This window comes from Lytechinus pictus, unplaced genomic scaffold (assembly GCF_037042905.1).
Source record: "Lytechinus pictus isolate F3 Inbred unplaced genomic scaffold, Lp3.0 scaffold_19, whole genome shotgun sequence".
In the NCBI taxonomy this organism is placed as follows: domain Eukaryota; kingdom Metazoa; phylum Echinodermata; class Echinoidea; order Temnopleuroida; family Toxopneustidae; genus Lytechinus; species Lytechinus pictus.
This window is the reverse complement of record NW_026974140.1, coordinates 10,735,753-10,760,579: the sequence shown is the minus strand read 5'-3', so window position 1 is coordinate 10,760,579 and position 24,827 is coordinate 10,735,753. Positions and strand designations below refer to the sequence as shown.

Genomic DNA, 24,827 nt, shown 5'->3' with positions numbered 1-24,827 from the left:
CATGTTTGTTCAAAATATTTTTTAGATATGATGTATATTAATTCATTAATTGTCTTCTTGAAAATTGAGTGTGCTTCTCTTTTTCTATGACATTGTTGGATTTCCATATACTTGAGGTTGACCGGATCAATCTTTGTAAGACTCTAACTCTTTGTAAGACTTGTATTATTGGGAGGAAACATGGTCGCAGTAAACCCCAAAACCACCCGAACATGGAGACATCAAACAAAAGAAATAATAATCAATAACAGTTGTTTTCTTTGCAAAACCGCATATATATAACATTTTATTTTCAATTTGGCATAACTTACAATATAATTTATGTACGATGGCAGCATGTGCATTGAAGGCATTCCAGTCTCTGTATGTATCACACAATGTAAAAATGCATGTATTACTGTGAGGAAACTATTGCATTACATGATCAAAATATAATGCCCCAACATTTTAAGATCATACTGTTTGACATGAGAATATTGATCATAGTCATTCTCAAACTGAACATAACATGTGGAGATAAATTTAATTTCCCTAAACATAGATGAAATAAATCAGAAAGCGAAACGGCCTCTAAATCCATATTTTTGTTTGATAACCTTCACACTTAGTACTTGTAGAAAGCTATCCATTACTGAATAATGCAGGGATACAGTACATCCCAGAGAAAACGAAACGGATTATTATCAAGTTTATCATAAATTAATCATGATTAAAAATTACCAAATGATACATATTTAGAAAGCTGAAAAAATGTTACGTTTCCCTGAAGGTCAGTCAATAATATATAATTATTATATCAATGTGTTAACATACAATGATTTCCTGATATCAAGTTTATTAATTGTTAAGAATTTCATATCAAGAAATTGATTTGATTTAATCCATATTCTATTGTTCAAAATAAAATCTGAAATAAAAATACTCTGAAAATTCATTTTGCTGAATTCATCGTGGACCCGGTAGCCACTGTGCAGCGCCAGATCAACGTAGCTCTACCCTTGAATCGTTGAACGCAAAACAGGGTAGCAGAAACTTCCATCTTTTAGCATCTATTGGTCTGATGTGGCCGGGGCTTGAACTCCTGACTTCCCAGTTGCGAGACGGATGCTCTACCAACTGAGCCAACACACTGGTGCATACAATGGCTAAACCGTTGAGGTATTACCTTAACATTAAACTATAGTAATTACTATCACTGAGTAGCACTAATCAACAATGAATACAAACCAAGGTTTCCATGGAAATTTAAAGTAATGACTGAGTTACCATCAGTTAGTTCTATATGTAGTGGGTTCAAAGTGTATTATCATTATTTTTTGCTAGGCCTCTATTTTGGTCATTACTTCCCTTTATCTACCTATGTAGTTTTTGGCTGAGGCTAACAAAACACATCAAACATTATTGTATAACACAGCTACCACAGCGTACTGCATTTATTGATGAGCACATACAATAGAGTACCGAAGTGTGACGTCACGATGTCATGAAAACGAAAAACAGAGTTGCAGCTGATGATCGTCTATACACATTTGTATTTGCAAAAATGGTGATGTGTTTTGTCTCTGGTTGTTACCTACTGCAGCAGTTTTCATAGGTTTTCAAATGGATTAGACAGTAAGGTTGGTATCAATTTTTAATGTCATTTTAGTGATCAAACTTTTTGCTGCAATTACTTTGGCTCGTCTGAAAAATAGGTTGCAAGCGATGAAATTCCAATAGCAGCCATTTTCTCCTATGAGAAACATACGCTATAATTTTATAGAGCGAGCATTTGTTTAGAACCAGGCTGCCATGACACCATGGCAACTGACGTCATCACTTCGGTACTATATGTTACATTTATTTAACTTTTTACCTTTCAGCATTACTGAATGTCAATGGCTAACACAGAAGTGGGATTTATGCAGTGGTGAACTTGCAAAAGTGAAAATTTAATGCCCCTGAAAGTTTCAGCTGATACATAATTAGAATTCAAGCCAAGAAGTACAACACACAGAAAACAAAAAATAAACAAACAAAAACCCACACGCACACCATAACATAACATGAATGAACGCAAACAATATTAGTGATTTACAAGGGCTTATGCCTGGGTCATATTAAACTTAGCATACAGTGGTGCTCAAAAGTTAGTGAATCCCACTAGAAAATGAACATATTTAAAGTGTTCAAGTTCTGCCTTATTATATTCAATTGTGAAGTCAGGTGATGAAATATTACATTCAATAAAGTTTGTTTCTCTGGGCTTGCGGAACATTGCAGTCTTGCTGTCTTCATTTAACAGTCGGCAATGAAGTAGTGCATTTTAGTAGTACATGGGGTTCACTAACTTTTGAGCACAACTGTATACTGCTGTACGTGGAAATAGTTTTAGGGCAGCAATCACATTCATTCATTATGTACTGTGTGTATGCTTAAAGGTCAAGTCCACCCCAGGAAAAGGTTGATTTATTAAATAGAGAAAAATCAAACAAGCATAACACTGAAAATTTCATGAAAATCGGATGTAAAATAAGAAAGTTATGTCATTTTAAAGTTTCGCTTATTTTTCTCAAAACAGTGATATGCACAACTCATTGACAAGCAAATAAGACAGTTGATGATGTCCCTCACTATTTCTTTTGTTTTTTATTGTTTGAATTATACAATATTTCATTTTTTTTCAAATATGACAATAAGGACCAACTTGAACCATATACATGTAGTATTTATAAACAATGCTAATTCCACATGTTCAGGGAGGAATTAATCATTGTTTCACTCGACAGTGAGAACATTAGAATATTCATATTTTACATAATATAATACAAAAATAGAGATTGGATGACGTCATCAGTCTCCTCATTTGCATACTGATCAGGATGTGTATATAACTGTTTTGTGAAATTAGGCGAAAATTTGATATGTAATAACATCTTTATTTTACATACGATTCTGATAAAATTTTCAGTGTTATACTTGTTGGATTTTTCTCTTTTTATTAAAAACATATTTTTGTTGGGGTGGACTTGTCCTTTAAAAACCAAGGAGGGTGTAAAACCAGGAGGGGTTTTAATATCATCTGGGGTCATTGGAGAAAGAGTTGCAATCAAACACAACTCCAAAAATCATTCACAACTTGATTTTCAACTAATGAAATGCATGTATTAGGGACTTATGATTGATTACTAAGAGTTACATTTAATCACAACTCTTTTGCAAGGAACCCCCTGTAAGCTTAGGCCAATGTATCTCTGTTTAGACCACATCAAATTTAGAAAATAATTCTGAACTGAACCACATTTTCTTGTCTTGCACAACTAATATCAGACTAAATGAATAAATAAATAAATGGCTGGACGGCTAGACATTTCAAGTACTTTATTATAGTGACAAGGTTGTGCTTAATGGTAATTTGTAGCTACGGCAAAGTTTGTGCAATCTCTCTCCCTCTCCCTCTTTCTTTCTTACCTCATCCCTCTCTCTCTCTGTCATTCGTAAGAAATTGTTTATGTAAACTCAACATGGACACAGAACATATGACGAAGTTCTTTATTAGCTCTGCATCGCTGAATGCTCAGTACATAGCTAAGCTAAAATCCATGACTTCATTTAGGGTTAAATCCTGGATTAACAATAAGAATAGCACCCAATTGGTCTATAAATAAACTCCATGTATGTCGATGGCTGAATATGTCACGTACTCAATTCTAGTGAAGAGTTTCTACTATGAGATGACTTGTAGCTATGGACGGAGCTAGCTATCGATGATGCTCTGTTTCACAAACCCAACTGATGGATAGTTTATCATGGACTCAATTCAGGTGAAGAGCTTCTACTACGAGATGACTTGTAGCTATGGACGGAGCTAGCTATCGATGATGCTCTCTGTTTCACAAACCTAACTGATGGATAGTTTATCATGAACTCAATTCCGGTGAAGAGCTTCTACTACGAGATGACTTGTAGCTATGGACGGAGCTAGCTATCGATGATGATCTCTGTCTCACAAACCCGTCTGATGGATAGTTTATCATGTACTCAATTCAGGTGAAGAGCTTCTACTACGAGATGACTTGTAGCTATGGACGGAGCTAGCTATCGATGATGCTCTGTTTCACAAACCCAACTGATGGATAGTTTATCATGGACTCAATTCAGGTGAAGAGCTTCTACTACGAGATGACTTGTAGCTATGGACGGAGCTAGCTATCGATGATGCTCTCTGTTTCACAAACCTAACTGATGGATAGTTTATCATGGACTCAATTCCGGTGAAGAGCTTCTACTACGAGATGACTTGTAGCTATGGACGGAGCTAGCTATCGATGATGCTCTCTGTTTCACAAACCTAACTGATGGATAGTTTATCATGAACTCAATTCCGGTGAAGAGCTTCTACTATGAGATGACTTGTAGCTATGGATGGAGCTAGCTATCGATGATGATCTCTGTCTCACAAACCCGTCTGATGGATAGTTTATCATGGACTCAATTCCGGTGAAGAGTTTCTACTATGAGATGACTTGTAGCTATGGATGGAGCTAGCTATCGATGATGATCTCTGTCTCACAAACCCAACTGATGGATAGTTTGGTCTAGGATGATTGTAGGTATCATTCAGATGTGATGTAGTCAGATGCACAGGGACGTGGCCTCCTCTGTGGTGTAAGAAATAAGTGTCCATCATTTAGTGTCATCTACATCACTTACAATCATCCACATCAATGAAATGTTAAGACAAATTGATCAAAGGTGATTTGGTCATTAGAGTCATAACTCTTCATCAGTGTTGGTCACTATAATAACTGCTCAGTAAGAAATATGAGTGCTCTGATGGTTGTCACAAAGTTAACTTGGCTAACTGTGATATGTGATTTAAGAATTCATATAATTTAAAATGACCTTTCTGAGAGGTATAATTTCATATCATGAGCTAAACACAAATTTATAATTGTACATGAAAACCTCCATTTTGATAATGCATCTTATCATTACATCAATTAAAAGAAATGAAGAAGAAAAAGAATGATAAAAATATTGGAAGGTTAGAAATGGGTTGAAGGGGAAGGAGCAGGAGGAGAAGGTGGAGGAGAAGTAGTTGTAGGAGGGACAGCATCAGCCGAGGTTGTGGTGGAACAACAGAAAACCATAATGTCAATGACCTTAATTGCAGAAGAAGTTTATGGTACACCATGTAGTGAGTCTATAGGACTAAGGAAAGTGGATATACCGGTAGGTAGAGGTGAAAAAAAAATGTGAGAAAGTGGACGGTTAGGAAGTAGAATATTTTTTTCGGAGATGGGTGTAGCCAGGATTTAAAACCAGAAGAGATGAGAGAAGACGGGTTTGAGTTGGTGAGTGGAGTTGAAGAGTAGGACTTAACCTTACAAGTGGGACTTACACTTCACTACTTGTTTTCAGACCTATGTGTAATGTTTAGTCATAAATTTTTGCCTTCTTTTTGAGAAATGTTAAACATCTTACCTATCTGATCTACCAAGTTCTGCTCTGATCTTGTCCAGTTGGGCCTGGAGTTGCTTCTTATCATGGGCTAGTCTTCTCTCTCTAGATGATCTATCTGTTAACTATAGACAAAGAGAATATATAATTTGTTAAATCATACCTCAGCATAATGACTGATTGCGTGGTATTCTGATAGCATGGTTTAATTAAACCTGGGTTAACTTAGACCACACTTTTATGAATTGCCCGTTGTTAACTATTCACCAATCAAAATAATTCTTATTCTGCTGAAAATTGAGTTGTGAAATGAAAAGAATTTGAAAATACAAAAATATAATGTATTTTACTGAATTAATTGATACATTATAATTACCACAAACGGGCAAGGAATATTAAGAAGCCTAGCACTCCATAGAAGAACAGTTTAAAATTCTAGTTTAGGTTAAAACTAGGTTTAATTGTCAGAATACCACCCATCTTTAATTAATCAAGTTTGAATAATGAGGTAACAGAGTATAAAGTATTCTTTAACCAGTTGCCTGATAGAACCAGGCAGTCCTTGTTCAAATATTGGGATTCAAGAAAACAGTAGTAAAAAGGGTAAGAGCCATTTTAAAGCACTCTCTAAGATTAAATTTAGTTCTATATGTGAGTCTGAATTGTGGAAAAAACAATAAGATACATGTAAAGGTGGTTATAATGTATCTGAGAATTAGTGCTTACTGTAAGGTATTGGAACCCATAAATGTATGAATGATTCAATTCAGCTGAGAGGCACAAGGAATGCACACAGAATAGTATTTATTATATGGACCTTTCCACAAAGACCACCCTCTCTTTGAGAATGTTTCCTTGTCTCCTTTGACTGGTCTTTATTAACGGGTTTCCCTGTATCAACAATATTGGATTCTCCTGTTATGAGGGCTGTAAATCCTTGATGTTTTAGCAAGTGTATGATGATGTTTGTATGACAGGCAAGTTATAACCCATATACCGATTTCTTGTTATCAAGAAATAAAATTCTTGATAGAAAAATTGAATTGCTTGAAATCAAGTAATCATTTTGTTTTTTTTTTTCTTATTAATGATTAAATGGCTAGCCATATGAGTGTCCACATGCCTGCTAAAATGACCAGAGGCCTATTGCAGAAAAATCATGTGTAAGTCCCAAATGCATGTTTTTGATTGGCTGGAAATGAAGTTGTGTTTGATTCTTTTTTTAATTACGTTTGATTGTAACTCTTTCTGCAACTTGACTTACCCTCCTAGTAACATCTGTAGCTTGTTGTTCAGCTGATTCTACTTTCTGACGTAACTTCCTATTAACATCCATCTGATCTGATACAACCTGCTCACTCTATTCAACATGAAAAGTGGATTATAAAAATAATTATGAAAAGGAACAGTATACCTGACAAGATTCAATGGGCAATTAAATCATGAAAAGGAACATTATTATTATATTGACACTAAAGAATAATCCCTACACCTGACATGCTCCAATTTTAGATTTGACTCTCGCCTCTTGATCAGAGGGCCATGTGTTTAAATCCAATCGAAAAGTGGGCCTCTCATCATAATGAAAAAAGATGGTGAATGTATTGTGAATTGCTTAATTTTAGAATGAGTAACTGGGCAACTCAACACAAGAAATGTAATTCTTTTACCAGGGTAAGGGGCTATCTTTTTTCCACATTGGGGCGATTGCAGAATTTTGGGGTCTTTTTCTTTAATTTTGAGGACCACTTTTTAGGGGTAACTTGCTATTATGGAGTAAAAGCAAATATCATTATTCCGCTAAAGTTAGGATACTGATTTTCTAAATAATCTTGAATGTTATTTGTTACCTACCTTGGGGCAATTCTAGAAAGAATGGTTGCCCCAAATTATGCATTTTGGGAGAATTTTCGGGGCGATTTGGGCAGTTATGAGGGTGAAATTACCTGTCACCCTAATGCTGTCCGTTACCAACATTTTCTAAAATTGTGAGCATACTTTGTACACTGTTTATGTTTTTACCATATACCATATAAAATATTTTCTACTTTCATTCATGATATTTAGTCATGGTAATGGAATTACATAACAATTTTCACAGAACAAAACTGTCTTTTCAAACAAAACACGCAATAACATACCTGTATGTTCTGTTGTTTGAGTTGATGAATTTGATTAGTCAGATCTTCATTTCTCTTCTTCTGCATAGTCAGTTGGGATCTAAAGTAAAAACAGAGGACAGATATCACAATGGCTGAAAACCAGCAGGGTCTTGCACAGAGACTAGGATCAAAACAACTCTGTGTAATAGGCGTAAATATTCCAAACCACAAAATAGGAACAAATTACTAAGAAATTTTCAGAAATAGGAACATTTTCAAATTTTCTTTTCAATAATACATACATTTTTTCACAGAAATAGGTTAAAAATGGCAATTTTCCTTTATCCAAAATAAGAATATTTCTATTTAATAAGAACAGTTGGCAGATAGGATATTCACACTCATTAAATCCCAAATGCACAACTTGGTATTGTGTTCTAAGCATAAAATCCAGGATGAAAAAGTATGCTACCTCAGTTATTCAATTGATGTAGAAGAATCTACATCGATTTGGTGGAAATGCATCTAAAAATTCATTTATTTTGAAAGAACAACATAAAACCCCATAACTGGTGGGTGTTTCACAAAGCTGTTTGTAAGTAAAGAGCAACTTTAAGAACGACTGGTGAACCTTTCTGACGCGCTAAATAATCACCAATGAATATTTAATGGTGAATATCATTTACCACAAGAAAGGATCATTAGTCGTTCTAAAAGTCACTCTTAACTTACAACAGCTTTATGAAACGGCCCCCTGGATCATAAAATGATAAATGATAATCATTCTTCAAGACATATTCACACAGACACAAAGCCTACCATTTTTAAAACTTGTCCTAAAGTGTAACTGCATATGTTTTATTAAAGTAATATTAATTACCTTAGTTCTGATATCTTTCCTTCAAATTTCTGACCAAGGACTCTGCACTCTTCTTTCCATCTGGTAATAAAAAATGCATGAGTCAATTTTGCAACACTCTGAAGTGGAAGTCATGAACTATAAGTTGATGAAGGCTGGTTAGTGTGTGTTTATACAAAGGGCAAATAATTGCCTATGTGTGAAATTGTATTTTTTTTTTCAGGTATGAAGAATTATATCCATTTTATTAGATTTAAAACTTTCTTTAGTAAATCTGCTCCTTTAATATTTGTCAGGCCTTAAAATACTGATATTTTGATGGCAAGGCAACTTTCCCATTTGAAACATTCCTATATTACAGCACACATGTCTAATGAAAAGGTCATCGGGGCAAATGAATAGGGCATCTAAGGTCATTCAATTTCATAAAACACATGAAAAAAGCAAACATATACGATAACATATGACTGGGGAGTTACAATAAAAGCCTATGGCTTGTAAAATAGAGATTCTCCTTAACAAGATGAACAAACAGTGTTCAAGTCAAGAAATGAAAATAATAATCAAGTATACAATAAGTCACTTACAAATAGATTAACAAAAAACAAACAGAAAAGGGGAGAAAATAGAACCAGGGTCTTGGTAATTGTGGATTACTATAAGCCCTGCAATGAGTTGATTGATAGATACATACTTCGAGCTCATCTTCTGTTGAGATAGGACCATCTGTCTGAGTTCCTTTGTAGATTGTCTACTACTCTCCTCAACACTCTCTAGACGAGCTTCATATTCTCTTCTCATCACACTCATCTCATGCTCTACACTGATCAGCTGCAATGGAAACAAAAAACAGTAATTAACAATTCACTTTGATGGTTACCATAGCAACAATCAAACACCTATGCTTCTCAGCCAATCAAAATCAATGAAAAATGTCAGATCTGATACTTTGTCAGATAGAAACACTGAATCTGTTTTTGTAAACAGATATACATTTATATTACCCCCGTCACATCATTCTTGCCAGCACATAATCTATTTCTCCGTTGACACGACATTTGCTCCTGCAATATTTACTCCGGTCTAAATATTTCAGAAGGCATAGGATTAGAGTTAGGATTGTTGTCAAGTTTTTGGTTCAGAATATTGTAAAGATATTAGGATAATGGTTTATTTAGTTTTGGAAGTTAGGTTTTATGTTTGACTTCACGTGCAGATTTCCATCAGAGCAATTGTCACCGGAGCATATGTCATGGAAACATTATTCCACCAATTTCTGTTAATATCCACTTGGTCTAACATCATGTGGTCTATATGTCTAGATGAATGCTTAATGAATCAAATTTTGATTGGAAAAATTTGAAATTAGACCATCTGGGCAATAGAATATATGAAAATTAGATTAAGCATGCATTCAAACAAGTATAGTGTAATGGCAATTGACACTAAAATGATCGTAGACCACAAGTTAAGCCCATGTGGTAGACAAATTGAATGTAAATATTCCCTAGTCATCCATGTATCAATCCTATGGCACTTAAAGAATTGAACCATCAAGGGATTGAAATAAAAACGGTATTACATACATCTTTAGCCGCTGATCTCTCTGTATCCTCCTTTTCTCTGCGGAATTCTATCAGCTTCTTCTTGAGGTCATCGTTATCTTCCATCAATCTCAGTCTCTCATCAGATAAGGTCTCGCATTCCCTGGACAGCTTCTCAAGTCGTCCTCTAAGCTGATCAGTCACCAGGAGACTCCTAGACTTCTCTTCTTCATGGCTAAAAAGACAAACAGAATGGTACAGGAGATGTCTTTGAGGCAAGTTTTCCTTCCTGAGTATTACCTTTCATAAAGGTTTAACCCAAGCAACAATGATACATTGAGGCCATATTGTAAAATAATGTCTTATCATTAACATTGTTGCATCTTCAGAGTTAGATAAAATCTATTATCTTAAAATCATCTGTTATAATAATCCTGAAATCTATCATTTTTTTTTATAGTGCTTGATTATGATGTCTCTAAGTGCTTTACAGATAAATTATCACCCCGGTCGAACGATGTATGCACCTTCTCCATTCCCTGGGGAGCATTCCAACAAGAGTTCCAAGACCCAATTGCTATGCAGACTAAATAGGCTTTCGCATCCTACCAGGTACCTATTTATCTCCTGGGTGGAGAGTGGCAAAGTTTGGATTGAGGCCTTGCTAAAGGACGCTAAACCGCAGTGGGATTCAAATACACGATCCTCTGAAGACAAGAGTTGGAACCACTTCACCACGGCTCTGAAAAAAATCTGTAAAGAGGGAGAGAGAGGAGGGTGGGGTACTAACCATCTTCATCTCATTTCAGTACAAACCCACCTGTATTCCTGTCTGTGCATGTTTTTCTCCATCTGTTGAGCTCGTATCAAGGTTTCATCTTTTAATCTTTCCATCGCAATAATCCTGTTCTGTAACTCGTTAATGCGCTGGTCTCCAGTCACAGCGGTGCCTTCTTTATACACCTATAAAAAGGAATATAATACATGTAAGTAACTCAATATCCTGGAATTTTTTCTATAAATATCAATCAATTCTAAATTCATGAATGAATAAGATACTTATAAATAGATATTGTACATAATGTGACCGGCCATCCTCAAACCAACAAAAATCGAGAAAGATGAGCTTGACAAGGTGCATCCTAAGATTTAAAACGGTATATAACTTGTTAAACTGATCAACAATAACCTGTATAAGTACTGAGATTGAATGCAGAAGAAACTCCGCAAGAGCTTCAAATAATAATAAGAAAAAAAGGGTGATGATAGTTACCTGTTCAAGCTCATGTTCTACTGCCCTTTTCTCTCTGATAGCTCTTTCTATCTCAGCCTGCTTTTCAGCATTCTCCTGTTTAAAAACAAATGAAAGTAATATGCTTTGTTAATATGTATTTGAAAATATCTAATTCCTCACCTTCAGTAGTTAAAATCATATCGTATCTTCAGTGAAAACATACAAGCTGAGAGTTTATGTGGATGACCAATTACATGTTAATGCTATATGCCAGATCAAAATGATGTCCATAATATGTTTTATAAGTTGGTGATGTCAGACCTGCAAATCTTCTGAAACAAAAAAAAGTATTCTTAGAAGGAATTTTTTTGACAAAAAGAGTATTTTTAAAAATATGTCTCAACGTAACAATTGCCAGCCTGTTGTAGTGAGATTGGTGAAGAAACATATAAAATTACTCTACTTGAAAACCTGATAATTTACCCTTTTAAACATGTGCTCGTAGGCAAGAATTAACTTGTTCTTTTCATGCTACAAGCTACTGGCCCGACAGTGATTTTTACCGGTCTTGGACAGTCGGACCGGCGCAAGTGTCACGCGCTATGTATAATACATACTCCATGATCGGAAAAAAAAAAAAAACTAACAAATCATAAAAGAAGTATTGGTGTATTCATACCAAAAAAGAGGAACATATACTCTAAGAAGGGAACGGTTGGCATGTCTGTGATGTGGATCTTTGCTATACATAACCATCCTAATCTCAAAACCATAACTGGTCATTATACTTTACTACTGACCACTTATCACCTGTCATTAGTAAATCTATGCCAAATAAAGGACTGGTCATATCATTATGATCCAAATTATCATTTCATAATGTTAAATCAGAGAAATCCTAATTTCATTTTTCACCAGATAATTGGATGTAAAGTATCTACCTGTTTTGCTAGTTTATTGACTTTATATGCTGCCAAAAATTTGTCTTTCTTTGTTTATTTCATATGAAAACAAGTGCACATATAATAAAATATAAAGCCTAAAGCATTTAAAAGAGTACTGTGATTAAATGCCTTGCTCACAGGCAAAGGTGTCATGGCAGGGGATCGGACCCTGGACTTGAATGTGTCAATGGCCTTATACCTCTCGGCCACGGCAGCTCCACTGATACAAATATAGTACATAAATATTTGTAAATGGCGCCCTCATGTGTTGCATTTTTGCCCATGCATAAAAATGCCACTCACCGTTTCTAGAGCTGTAACTTCCTCCATGAGCTTAGCGATATTTGAATTACATTGTTTTCTGATGCTATCTACTTCTTGTCTTGTTCTTTTACCAGCCTCGTTGACCAGTTTACCCATAGCATCCTGCAATCTTCTTACCTCCTCTTCAGTCTGTTGCTCTCGGATCATTGCCTATAATTTATTCACAAAGGAGAGAGGTCATACCAATGTACCAAATATTTGGTTTTATCTGTCACCGTCGTTAATCATCTTCATCAGCACCATCACCAACACCACCACCATCATTATAATCATCATCATCATCAGCATCATCATTACCATCATCACCATCACCATCATCATCATCATTACCATCATCATCATCAAATAAAAATATATTGGGTGGGTCTGAATGAATCTCTGTAAGCCTTCTTCCCCCAAAATACTGATATACAACTTCAATTCATAAGGGTAAACACAAAATATCAATTTCTATGTGCAGTCCGACAAAGGTTTTACCTAGCTATCACATTTGCATGAAAAAACATTTGATTCTTCTTTTAAACATCTTTAATGATTTTGTGCAAAAGGTCAATCATAAAAACATTTCTTCTTAAATTTAACATCTTATGTAAAGGACTAGGTACACCTGTAAACAGAGCAGGAGACATTCAATTAAAAAAGTATCAATTTATAGCAATTGTTCAAAGACTTGCTCAGTGTGTATAGTTACATTTTTTCCTTCAAACATTAAAGGAATACAGCTCTATAACCAACCTTAATAAATATCTAGTTTTGTTATTAAATATTATTAATCACCTGGTCTTTTTCCAATAATGCATTTTCAGACATTTGTATGCTCTCTCTAACTTGAACTGTTGCTTCATATTCACGAGATTCAGCATCTGAGCTGGAAGAATGAAATAATACAAGGGGCACATGACTGCATCTAATATAGTGGGTATCACAATGATTATTGAATATGGGAGTTATGCTTAATTCTATAAATAACCTGAATATAACTATTCATTCATATAATTGAAATCATCAGAAATTAAGACACTCTACTAATTCGTCTGTAATAAATTCATGAACAGCTTTGAAAATCAATCTATAATTACTAACTCTTACAAATGGCAGAAAACAGCTCTAATTAACTGTTATAATTATAGTTCTAAACATAAAGACAGCATTTAGAGTACCAAACGAGCTAAAATATTCATTGATTGTTCATACTATTTTTTATTGTTTTAAATAATAAATGGTAAGAGTGAGACTAACGTTAGAGAGTGAGAACCACTATTCACCCTCAAACATTGATTGAATGAGCCACATTAAGTCAAATGCCTATTGCGGGTATCTTTCTATTTTAAAGGCAAAAAGTAAAAGAAATTACCATCTCTGGTGAAGAGATTTAATCCTGTCTTCAAGCTCCTTCCTAGCTCCTTGTAATCTCATGTTCTCTTGTGAGATCAGCTCCATGCTAAGCTCCAGCTCCTTGATCCTTTCCTGGAGACCTGGTATCCTTCCCTCATAGGACTGTACCCGACTACGGAGCTCACCGAGATCTCTGTCCTAAATGAAGATACAAACCCTAAAGCCTGTCTAAAGTTTTGGTATAGGGCCAGTAATGTGAACACTACTCAAGTATCATCGAACATTACATATTACATAACAATATTAGCATAGTAGTCATTGAAATATTACTTAGTGAAAGTCGTACTCTAGTTAATAAATCAGAATTAATCTTTACTTCAGAATTCTGAGATTCTAATATCTCTACTTCCCAAAGTGTCTTCAGGAATGGTTTATCTTTGCCCAACACTGCTATTTTAACATCTCTTTCATGGAAGTGAAATCTTTGGCCCGAATTCACAAAGGTGGTTTTGAAAACCCCCAGTTGAATCCATGGTTTATGCAGATTTCCTGTATAACTTACGCTTAATTTACCACGTATCGGGCGCGTGTATAAAAATGGTTTTAAGAAGGTTCTTACCTTTGCCCGACATTGCTGTTTGATGTCTTCAAGAGCATTCATGGTTTTAAGAAGGTTCTTACCTTTGCCCGACATTGCTGGTTAATGTCTTCAAGAGCATTCATGGTTTTAAGAAGGTTCTTACCTTTGCCCGACATTGCTGTTTGATGTCTTCAAGAGCATTCATGGTTTTAAGAAGTTCTAACCTTTGCCCGACATTGCTGTTTGATGTCCTTAAGAGCATTCATGGTTTTAAGAAGTTCTAACCTTTGCCCGACATTGCTGTTTGATGTCTTCAAGAGCATTTATGGTTTTAAGAAGTTCTAACCTTTGCCCGACATTGCTGCTTGATGTCTTCAAGAGCATTCATGGTTTTAAGAAGTTCTAACCTTTGCCCGACATTGCTGTTTGATGTCTTCAAGAGCATTCATGGTTTTAAGAAGTTCTAACCTTTGCCCGACATTGCTGTTTGATGTCTTCAAGGGCAATCATGGTTAAGAAGGTTCTTACCTTTGCCCGACATTGCTGTTCTAAAGTCTCTTTCATGGAAGTAAAATCTTTGAGTTGGATAGCTGTTGTCTTTAGATCACCCTTAGCTGTTCTTAGTTGGTCTCTCATACCTTCTATCTCCTGGCCCTGTGCAGTCACAACATCCTGGAGATGCCTGTTTGCCTACCAAACAAAACATAATCAAATCCATTAACCAATGGAATTAGTTTTTTTTTTAATCAGAAAATCTGCTTGCCCTTGAATGAAGCCTATAGAAATTTTCAGCACTAGATAGTCAATGACAGCGCTTAACCAAAATCTAAACAATAGTTCACAAGCCAAAATATTTTGGGAAGGCATATTTTTTTACAAGGCTCAAATTTAGTTATTTCTTATGGGCATAGACAGGAAACAATAGCTACACCACTCCTAATTATTTTTTATATTTCTTTCTTATCTTAACTTCACCATTTTACCTGATGATTAGGATTCTTAAAGGAAAAATGTCATATTACCTTGTTAACATATTACCTTGCTAACAACATTGTACAAATACTTTTCTTGATAGATTTATCAAAAATTAATCTGAGATTTCAAAAAAGTCATAATTCCCTGCATATTACCAAATTCAATGATAAATTTTAAAGCATGTAATAAAAACAAAAGGATAACTGAAGTGCTGTTGGGTATTTATCGTAGTTCAAGAAGTAGGCTCTTAGGGCATGAATTGGAGGAGTCTGCACCTATGAATGCTTTTAACAGAAATATGAAGCAATATAAATGCTATGGATCATCATCATCTTCATCATTAAAAAGACAGAATACAGTATAACTTACGGTTTCTAGTTTGTAGTTATTATCCCTGAGCAGTTGATTATCTCTCATAAGAGCAACCCCTTTAGCTTCTATCGCGTGGTGTGTAGATACTTGGGCTTTGGAGTTTCCTAACATATCCTGAAGAAAATCATAATTCTTTAGTTTTAGCAAGTATACAATACTATATCACATATACAGTATATCAAAAACATATTTATATTATAACAATTTGCTTTGTTGAATACATTCCATTTTATGCTACTTGAATACTTTAACATACATGTATAACACATACAGTTTCATATTGGGCCAAAATGGCTGGCAGGAGGACCTTGACAGAGGATCCAGCTGTTCTGGAGGACATTTCTCTACACAAGGTGTGTTATGATTATTTTTTATTCTTACAGCGATTTTCTTTGAAAGAAAATATTGCTTGATGCTTGATCTGCATAGGTGCCATGGCCAGGTATCGATCCACAAACTTTCAGGTGCCTGAGACAACCCAACCACAGCACCTCCTTTGAACTTTACATAAAAATACCATGAAACATGGTTCACTTTCATGAAACTTGCTACCATTAAAAAAAAAAAAAATCAATGAAAGATTTTCATTTAAGGCCTTTCCTATCAGCCAAACAAAAGGCACAATGTCTGTAAACTTTACAAATCTTCACAATTTTGTTTTTTTATTGATAAGTTTCATGCAAATGGATTGATGGGACCTGCAAGAAAACAATGCACAGGTTTTCTTTAATACATTGTGCAGACTTACTCAATTGTTGAATGACACCGTCTTTTAATTGGCACTAAAAACTGACTCTCTAATTGTCAACCCACTCGTGCCACCTGCTATACATGCCAGCAGGCTAGATTACGAAGCATCCATCATAAATTAAGGATAAACCTATTCGGTTGCCTGTACTGCATGGGTTAATGAAGTGAGATGGTCATGAACTGACTACACAAATATTGCCCTCCACGACTGAATACGGTGGGGGCAACAGGAAGAAATAAATTCTTTCATATCTATATTATGCCTTTCAAGAGCATATTTTATTGGATCAATTGAATTATATATGTGTTTCAACTTTTTTCTATAGCATGAAAGCAGCTATGACTGAAAAGTGGACATGATGAGGAGAATTAAATAATCAAATAATGAATAGCCTGGCTTACCCTATGTTCTGCGGCAAGTCTGTCTAATTCATGTACTGTTTCTTGCCACATCTCATTAGCTGTTTCTCTTTCCTGTGAGATATGCATGAATCAGAGTCACTTGATTTCACAAAAAAAAAAATAATAGGCATTTATATAGCTATCTTTATAGAAATAATCTATTCCAAGTCATACTTATATTATTACCCCGGCTTTAGCTCGAGATGCCGTTTCCACATTCAAAGAATCAATCTTGCTGGCTACCCATTTACCTCACCTGGGTTGAGTGCAGCACAATGTAGGTAAATTTCTTGCTTAGGGAAAAGACCAAATAGATGGAGTACGAACCCACGTCCCTCAGATAGAGAGACGAAAGTCAGAATGACTAGATTATATTGCACTCTTTTATAGTTGAAGATGCAATCAAATCCAACAAATCTTTATGATACTTAAAAAAGGACTTACATAAAAGGCACAAAATACAGGATTAAGGCATTCATATTTCCTTGTGTGCAATTTGAGAAAGAAATAATTTGCAGAGAAAATAACTTAAGAAAATGCTAATATTGAATTGTTCCCAGTGATTTCCCAAATACCCTGTAAATTTCCTAATTTAAAAATAATAATGGTAATAAATAGTATTCACAAATGTTGGAATGTCTCTAAAGTGATTCAAAGCAGAAAAGGACATGAAAATATGTTTTACATAATTTTCATTGTTGAATTAAAGCTCATTTACATATTGAATAGATGTGTTTAAAGAGTAGTTTAAAATTTATGTCTCAGTTGTTTGATGTGAATTTGAAAGGTTGTTCCATGAAATGAGCAGACTGTCATTGTAGGATGAATTAATTTGATACCTTTTCTAAGAGCTCTATCTGTTTCCTCAAATTATCAACAAGTTCTTTCTCAGCAACCTCTTCACTGTGGTCTCCTCTCAAGCCTGACTGAATTGTTTCTAGCTGTCCCTCCACCACGGATTTCAGTTCTTGATGTAACCTAAAAGACCAGTAATAAATGACAGTGACTAAAGATATTCAAAATACATGTATTACCTTACATAATAAATGATTAAACTGTATATATGTGACCTGCCACCTCAAAGCCAACAATAAGTCACCAAAAATGAAAGAGCACATACTATTAAGAAAAATGATATATAACCTTTCAAACTTGATCAACAAGAACCTACACAAGTACTTGTTGAAATGTAAAAGAAATTCAGTGAGAGGTTGAAAAATTAAGGAGAAAACAAGGTTTAAAGTTTCGGGTTCACTCAAGCACGAGGTGCGCACGCTGTACGATCTCTATGAAACTCCCAAGCTATCTGGGGAAAACTTGTTTATAAAAACTCCTGAATCACGTCTTTAATTTAACTTTACAACTTCAAATTTTCAGTGTGAAGAAGGGTTACTCTTCGAGATAAGCTAATTTTCTAATTTTTTCTTTCTAAAGCCCAAATTATTATTTCAGCTATTTACAGAAAACCTTCCCTGTCGACTTATTGTGTTTTGAGGTTGCTGGTCACATATATTACTGCCTTGCATCCTGGGACCCACCTTGTAATTGATCGTTTAAAGATATTGTCCTTCTGTTGGACTATTCTTTTCAGAAAATTTTAGGTGGGGTTTCAAGAAACTTGCTATCAACAGCAAGTCAATTGCAGGCCCCAGTATTTATTTAAAGTCTTGTACTGAGTACCCTTGCTGAAAATGATATAATTTGAACAGATATGGAAAAATCAGACTAGTGAAATCCTGAAAATTTGATCAAAATCGGACAAGGAATATTATGACAGTTATGTGAAACAGTTTTATGAATGTCCTCATGAATATTCATTGAGCAAACTGATGATATCATATCCCCAATTGTTCTCTTGTATTTTGTTGATTATGAAATTATGTTTATTCAATTTCTCTCCTACAAAAACAAAATAATTGGCTTTACAACTGATTAAATAAAATAGATATTCATTTCTGCAAATTATTTCATTCTAAGGGAAACATATCATTCACAAATCTATTAAAAACTGAAATTATTATGATTTAGTGTAATAACATGAGAAAAAGGAAAGTGGGGATGTGACATCAGCACCCCACCTAATGAATATTCATGATGAGGTGCATACAACAGTTTTCATAAAATATTGCTTAACTTTAAGAATTCAATAACTTTAATATTTGTTATCAGATTTTGATAAAATTTTAGTTTACCAGTACTCTATTTATTTAGATATAATTACTTCCAGCCCAGAGTACCCCTTTAAATCTTGAGAAACATCCCCCATGGTGTCATACTTGACAAATACATTAATATAAGAATTCACTAATGTCATTATCATCGTTATAATATTACCTGCTATTTTCTCTGACTAGTTTGTCTACTTTGGTCTGTAGGTCTCTCATCTCAATCTGCAACAGAAAATACACATTCATAAAGCACTATGAATCACATTCATGTATGTCTTTGCTATATTCCACTTAGCAACATTCTAAATCCCCTACAGTATTGATAATAAATCACACATCACCATCTTTAATTAAAGCAGGCCTGAATTAAATAAAGTAATGCCCGATTGAGAATCCTTTCACTGAAATCGTTCAATTCAAAATGTAATTATGTACAAATTACTATCATTAGTATTATTGTTGTATTGATTCTTTTTAAATAAAGGTGATCTCTGTAATAATTATCTAAAGCCAGCTACATGTATACGTTACCTTATATATGCCAATTTGCTGGGACAGTTCTGTTATTTGCCTGTCGTACTCAGTGATCAATGGAGATAGCATTCTAATCAGAAAAAAATATCATACAAACCTTGTTAGAATTGTATTTTCTTGTTTTTCATAAAGCAAGAAAAGCCTATCCCCCAAAATGCATGTCATTATCACTTCTCCACCCATTACTAGATTATAATTATTTGTGTGCCCTAAAATGGTTATGACGTGAGGGATATAGAATTAAAATGTGTTTTATTGGATATATTTACTGACTTAACATCAAAATTGCAATTTTATAGAAAGGCAGCTATCTACAATGAGCGTACCGTACCTTATGGGGAGCATTTCAATAAATTACTTGTCAAATAATTTATTTGACATTATTATCCAACAGTTACCACTTGTTTCTTGACCAATCAAAAGGTTTTTTTGTAACTACAGTGCGTATCAAAAAAAAGTTTACACTTTGAAAAAGCCCTCGGAATTAAAAAATATACAACATGTGGGTAATTTTTTCACATATATTCTTGGGTTTGGGTCTCATCTATCCAATGAAAATAAAAGTTTTGACAGAATGTTACACTTGAGTGAGCACTGTCCATTTTTGTAAAGCTTGCAGAAATCTGTTTGCGCAGAAATGCTTGTTTTCACGTTGTGTCAAGGGGAAAAGGCGAAATCAAACTTACCCTGCGAAACATTTCTCATACATTTCCCTTGCACTTTTAGTCAATTGAAATAAAACGGATACATTCAAGCATTTTGTAACAATTTCAGCACTTAGTAAGCACAACATTTACCCTTTTTGTGCCAGCTGGATCTGAGAAAATAACTTAATCTGAACAAAAGTTTATTTCAGACATTTCCAGCATTTTTCACTAATTTCTTATCATTTAAAGTGGGTTTACATTTCATTTTTCATTTATTACTTGTTTCTCCACACTTTTCCCAAGCTCGATAATGATTAACAAAATAAAAATCAAGCCAAAGCCATATCATGTAAATCACAGCTCAGTGTAAAGCAAATATTGTCACGATGGCCTCGGTGTGTGAGGGAGTGGGGTGGGGCGCAATTCACTCTTCAAAGTGTTTTGGGCAAGGAAATAAGTTGAAAAAGGTAAAAGATATCTTCAAATCAATTTTACTAGCTAAATTCCATGTGTTCTTCATGTTTAAGGTCTACTTTTCTTCACATAACTATTTCAAAGTTCTGCGCAAATCATTTTTCGCTAACTTTTCAAAAGTAAGTGGTGCTCACTCAAGCGTAAATATTTTTCGACAGTTTTATCATCATTTGCTTAAATGGATCTGTACTAATGTTAAAATGTGGAAAAATCTTCAGGATATTACAAATGTATAATTTTACAGGATTTTTTCTAAGTGTAAACTTTTTTTGATACGCACTGTATAGCTGTGACTAATTCTGTTGCAATAATAAGTTCCAAATCTCTTGAACTGAGAACCAATGCATAATGTTTGTTTTCTAAAGGTCACCGCACACCTTACGACTGGTCCACGATCCGATTTTGGAACAAATCACATTTTGCTAATTTTCTGAAAAAGTGAATGAAAAATATTTTTTCACTTGAGGTTCAAATTGACTGAAAGAAGACTACAATAACAATTTTGGATGATTGCAAGCCTTTAATTTGGAGTAAAGGCCAAATTACTATAAATCGTAGCCAATCATGTGATTGCTATAATGTCATTACGACTAGTTATTAAATTCACTTTTATTCTAATAAGGATAATAGCATAGTCACAGATTTGAACATAGGTATGTGTATGATGATTTTGAACATTTCACAGTAACTGTAAGATATTCCATGTTTCAGTATTAGCATCAAATTCTAATATGTTTTATTCCAAAATCAAGTCACAGACCAATTGTAAGGTGTGCGGTGGCCTTTAATAATATTAACAATATCATAATGCAAATCAAATCTTAATAATATTTCTGACCCTTTTTGGTTAAGTTCAGTACATACAGTGTATATATATGTTAGCAATACAGAATCTTTCATTCCAGTCTCAGGCTGGTTGTATCAAATAAAATCTAGCAACACATATTAATGTCTCAACCAATCAACTGTTTTTCTTACAAATGTAGATAGTTTTAAATGTATTTTGATGTAAATATTGCACAATTAGCCTTCAGACTACAGCATTTCATATTCCATTTTCATATTGAATAAACCCAAATTGAAGTGAATTGAGATCAGAGTGAGGTTTTTTTTAAGAAATGAAATCATCGTTTGTTGAAACTCCAGGTGAATAGCTTTATAATGATAGTATGAAATAGGACTCACGTTCTACTTGTAAGCCATGGAGCAGCTGGGTCACCCTGATGATAAAGGTTCTCCTGATGAAAAAAAAATGAATGGTGAAAAACACAATTAAATTCATTACTCTTCATTGTGTGGAGCTTTATATTTCCACAAACAATAACTAAGCCAAAACAGTGAGTGTACTTTGTAGAGAGTGAATATCAGCTTTTTAACACATGCATAATAATTCAATACACTACATAGACTATAAAGTCAAACTCCTTTTCATTTTTCATTTCTACTTTCTAAGTGTAATCAGTGTAAAGAAAAAGCTAGATCAATAGTTAATGTCAAGGGACAATATGTGTGATTACTGAGCATTGTTTTGAGAATACTAGTACCATATTTTGTAGATATATTGTAGGTCCCCAAAATTAAGAATACGTCAGGTTCGATAAAATTATTCCAATTCAATACAGCAATCTCACCTCAACTTCCTTACAATGTCAATTACCCTTGATAGACATAATGCATTGACATTACTGCGCCGCTATCTTGAGAATATAAAGCCATTGCCTTGCATGCATTGGTGATCTGCAGCTGGCACATCTCTGACAACTCCATTTACACGCATTCCTTTATCCTCTGAGGGAGGGCGCTATGAGATTATGATGTTATTTGCATTATAAGGTCTATTTGGGGAATAATGCTTGATTCCTTTAGTTTTCAATTACAGTCTGGGGAGGTTTAAGTACAAGTGAGTGAAAGGGAGCATGGACAAGAACACATGTAAAATCAAATGGATATTTCATCTAAGCCATAAAAATCAAAGAAGAAATGACATTTTCAAAGCAGAGAAATTACCATTTCCTTCTTATCCAGAGGTCCATACTTCTCTTGATATCCTTGAAGAACAGCACTCAGTCTCTGGACTGCAAAGGAAAAGAAAAATGCATATAATAGCAAAGTTATACATACATAGAATTAAATTCCAGGGTTGCTGATTCATCCCTCAATCGACCTAAGAGGAACAAAGGTTTCCCACGGAAGAATTGAGCAAAACAGTTGTGGAAGACTGTACACAGTTAGTGTATGCAATGCAAAAAGCCAAGCAGAATGACATCCCATTTCACACCCTTTTTGTGTTATCAACATTGAGCTAACATTCAAGGGAGGCCAAGCAGTGTGACCTCAGAAAGGGGTAATCCAGACATCGCTTTAAATAGAAGCACTATCGTTGAGATTGTCGCTTCCGGTCAATGTGCATCCCATTTTACAAGGCTTTTAGTGTATACATCAACTTTAGACTTATATAGACTATACTTGTATACACTATACCAAGGCTCCACATTAACTTTTTTTGGTGGTGGCCCGTTCGGGCCACCAAAACCTTCAAATAATTTTTTTTGGTGGCCCGATATTAAAGTTTGGTGGCCCGAAAAATATAAAGAAAAACATTAATTAAAAATGAATAAAACAAACTTTTGAAATATTAATTCTGCAGCCACTACCACTAAGTTACTTTCACTTTGTACATCTTGTATGTAAATCTTGTTTGCTGTTATTTTACTTTGCTAATTGATTTGTGGTAATATATAAATCGTTCTATCATTGTAAATATGAAATGATTGAAAGAGAATAAAAGAAATGTATTGTTCCCAGGTTGTGTGGACTTTTAAAAAAATCTCTGTATAGACACACACTTATAATGGTAAAGTAAATAAATAGTGCATAGCAAACTCAGATAGATGTACAAAACAATGATTTTTCCTTTCTTCCTTTTTGAATCCTAAAACCAAGATTATGCAGGCCCCAAATCCTGTTTATTTTCTCTTTTCCAGCATATTATAGCAGGAGAAAATCACAGAAAAATATGCTGCAAAAATCAGAATAATGCATAAAAGGGGGAAACAAACAAAAATAATTTTTAGAATAGTAGATCAAAAAAAGAAAACAAAAATAATAAAATAAATAAGTGAAATAAAACAAAAGAAAGAAAATAAAGAAAGAAAAAACAAAGAACAGGAAAAAAAAAAGAAAAAAAGGAAAGAAAAAATTTAGAGAAAAAAAAGAAAATGAATAAAACAAAATTAATAGAAAATGGGGAAAATTATTATTATTATTTTTCAGTAGAAACATATTCTTTAATCAGGCATATTCAATGGGAAGGGGTATTAATGGTTTAACCACTATAAAAAAAATGAAAGAAAACGGCAAAAGTTATATCTGGAAAAAACAGTGTGAGAAAAGTCCTTCCCCATATTTGCCAAAATGCTAGAAAAATTCACATTTCATATCAATGGAATGCCTTCCAAAAGTATTTACTTCCCCAAGAGTGGTTTAAGAAGTCATTTATAAACAAGAAAGAAAGAAATTGTCTGTTTATTTCTGGCTAGAAAAGACACAGCTTCGAAAGAAACCAAGTATCAACATACATACAAATGCACACGTGGGACTGTGATGTACTCACCTATGTGTTTTGTGTATTAATGTATTTGGAAATCGGTCTTTTTGAGTGAAAAAAGAGGTCATAATTCCTCTTTTTAATGCTTGCAAATAATCAGATTTTAGTAATATGGACTGTAGAAGGGCATTTCATTGGTGTAATATGCGACTTTGACGTCGATTTTCAAAGTTCTGTGGAAGATTTCTTAGCAGCAACATTTCGTATCGCAGCTGAATAGTCTGCTAGCACACAGCTAGCTAGCTGCAGTGGTTTCATGCATGCAAAGCTAACGCCAGACGGCCGGCTGGATATTCTCCACTGCTCTGTCATGTGTGTAGATTAATAACAAAAAGGGCGCATGACGAATTGGCTTGCAATTTGAACTGTAGAAAGTTGATAAATGCATGCAAAATCAGGAGAAAAATTGCGCTACTTTGAAAATTATTGGTTGCCCGATTCGGGCCACCAAAACTTAACATTTTTTCAATAATGGTTGCTCGAGGTGAATTTCTGGTGGCCCCGGGCCACCGCTAATGTCGAGCCTTGACTATA

General features: G+C 34.4%; 1 protein-coding gene across 2 annotated transcripts; it reads right to left on the bottom strand.

The window, feature by feature from the left end:
- Positions 1 to 235: 235 nt before the first annotated feature.
- Positions 236 to 22,760, bottom strand: LOC129260917 (sodium channel and clathrin linker 1-like). Of its 2 annotated transcripts, XM_064114162.1 has the most exons (21): positions 22,694 to 22,760; positions 21,872 to 21,924; positions 19,563 to 19,635; positions 19,198 to 19,253; positions 17,703 to 17,841; positions 16,864 to 16,935; positions 15,709 to 15,825; positions 14,893 to 15,054; positions 13,804 to 13,982; positions 13,227 to 13,317; positions 12,429 to 12,599; positions 11,221 to 11,295; positions 10,768 to 10,910; positions 9,990 to 10,182; positions 9,098 to 9,234; positions 8,425 to 8,484; positions 7,584 to 7,662; positions 6,707 to 6,802; positions 5,467 to 5,567; positions 4,444 to 4,640; positions 236 to 4,330 (listed from the first exon to the last, which is right to left on the bottom strand). In XM_064114162.1, the coding sequence occupies exons 1-20, from the start codon at positions 22,694 to 22,696 to the stop codon at positions 4,463 to 4,465; spliced, it is 2,178 nt and encodes a 725-aa protein (XP_063970232.1). In that variant the 5' UTR covers positions 22,697 to 22,760; the 3' UTR covers positions 236 to 4,330; positions 4,444 to 4,462. The 2 variants fall into 2 exon arrangements, with proteins under 2 accessions (XP_063970232.1, XP_054754897.2); XM_054898922.2 differs by having other exon boundaries at positions 236 to 4,640.
- Between the last annotated feature and the right edge of the window lie 2,067 nt (positions 22,761 to 24,827).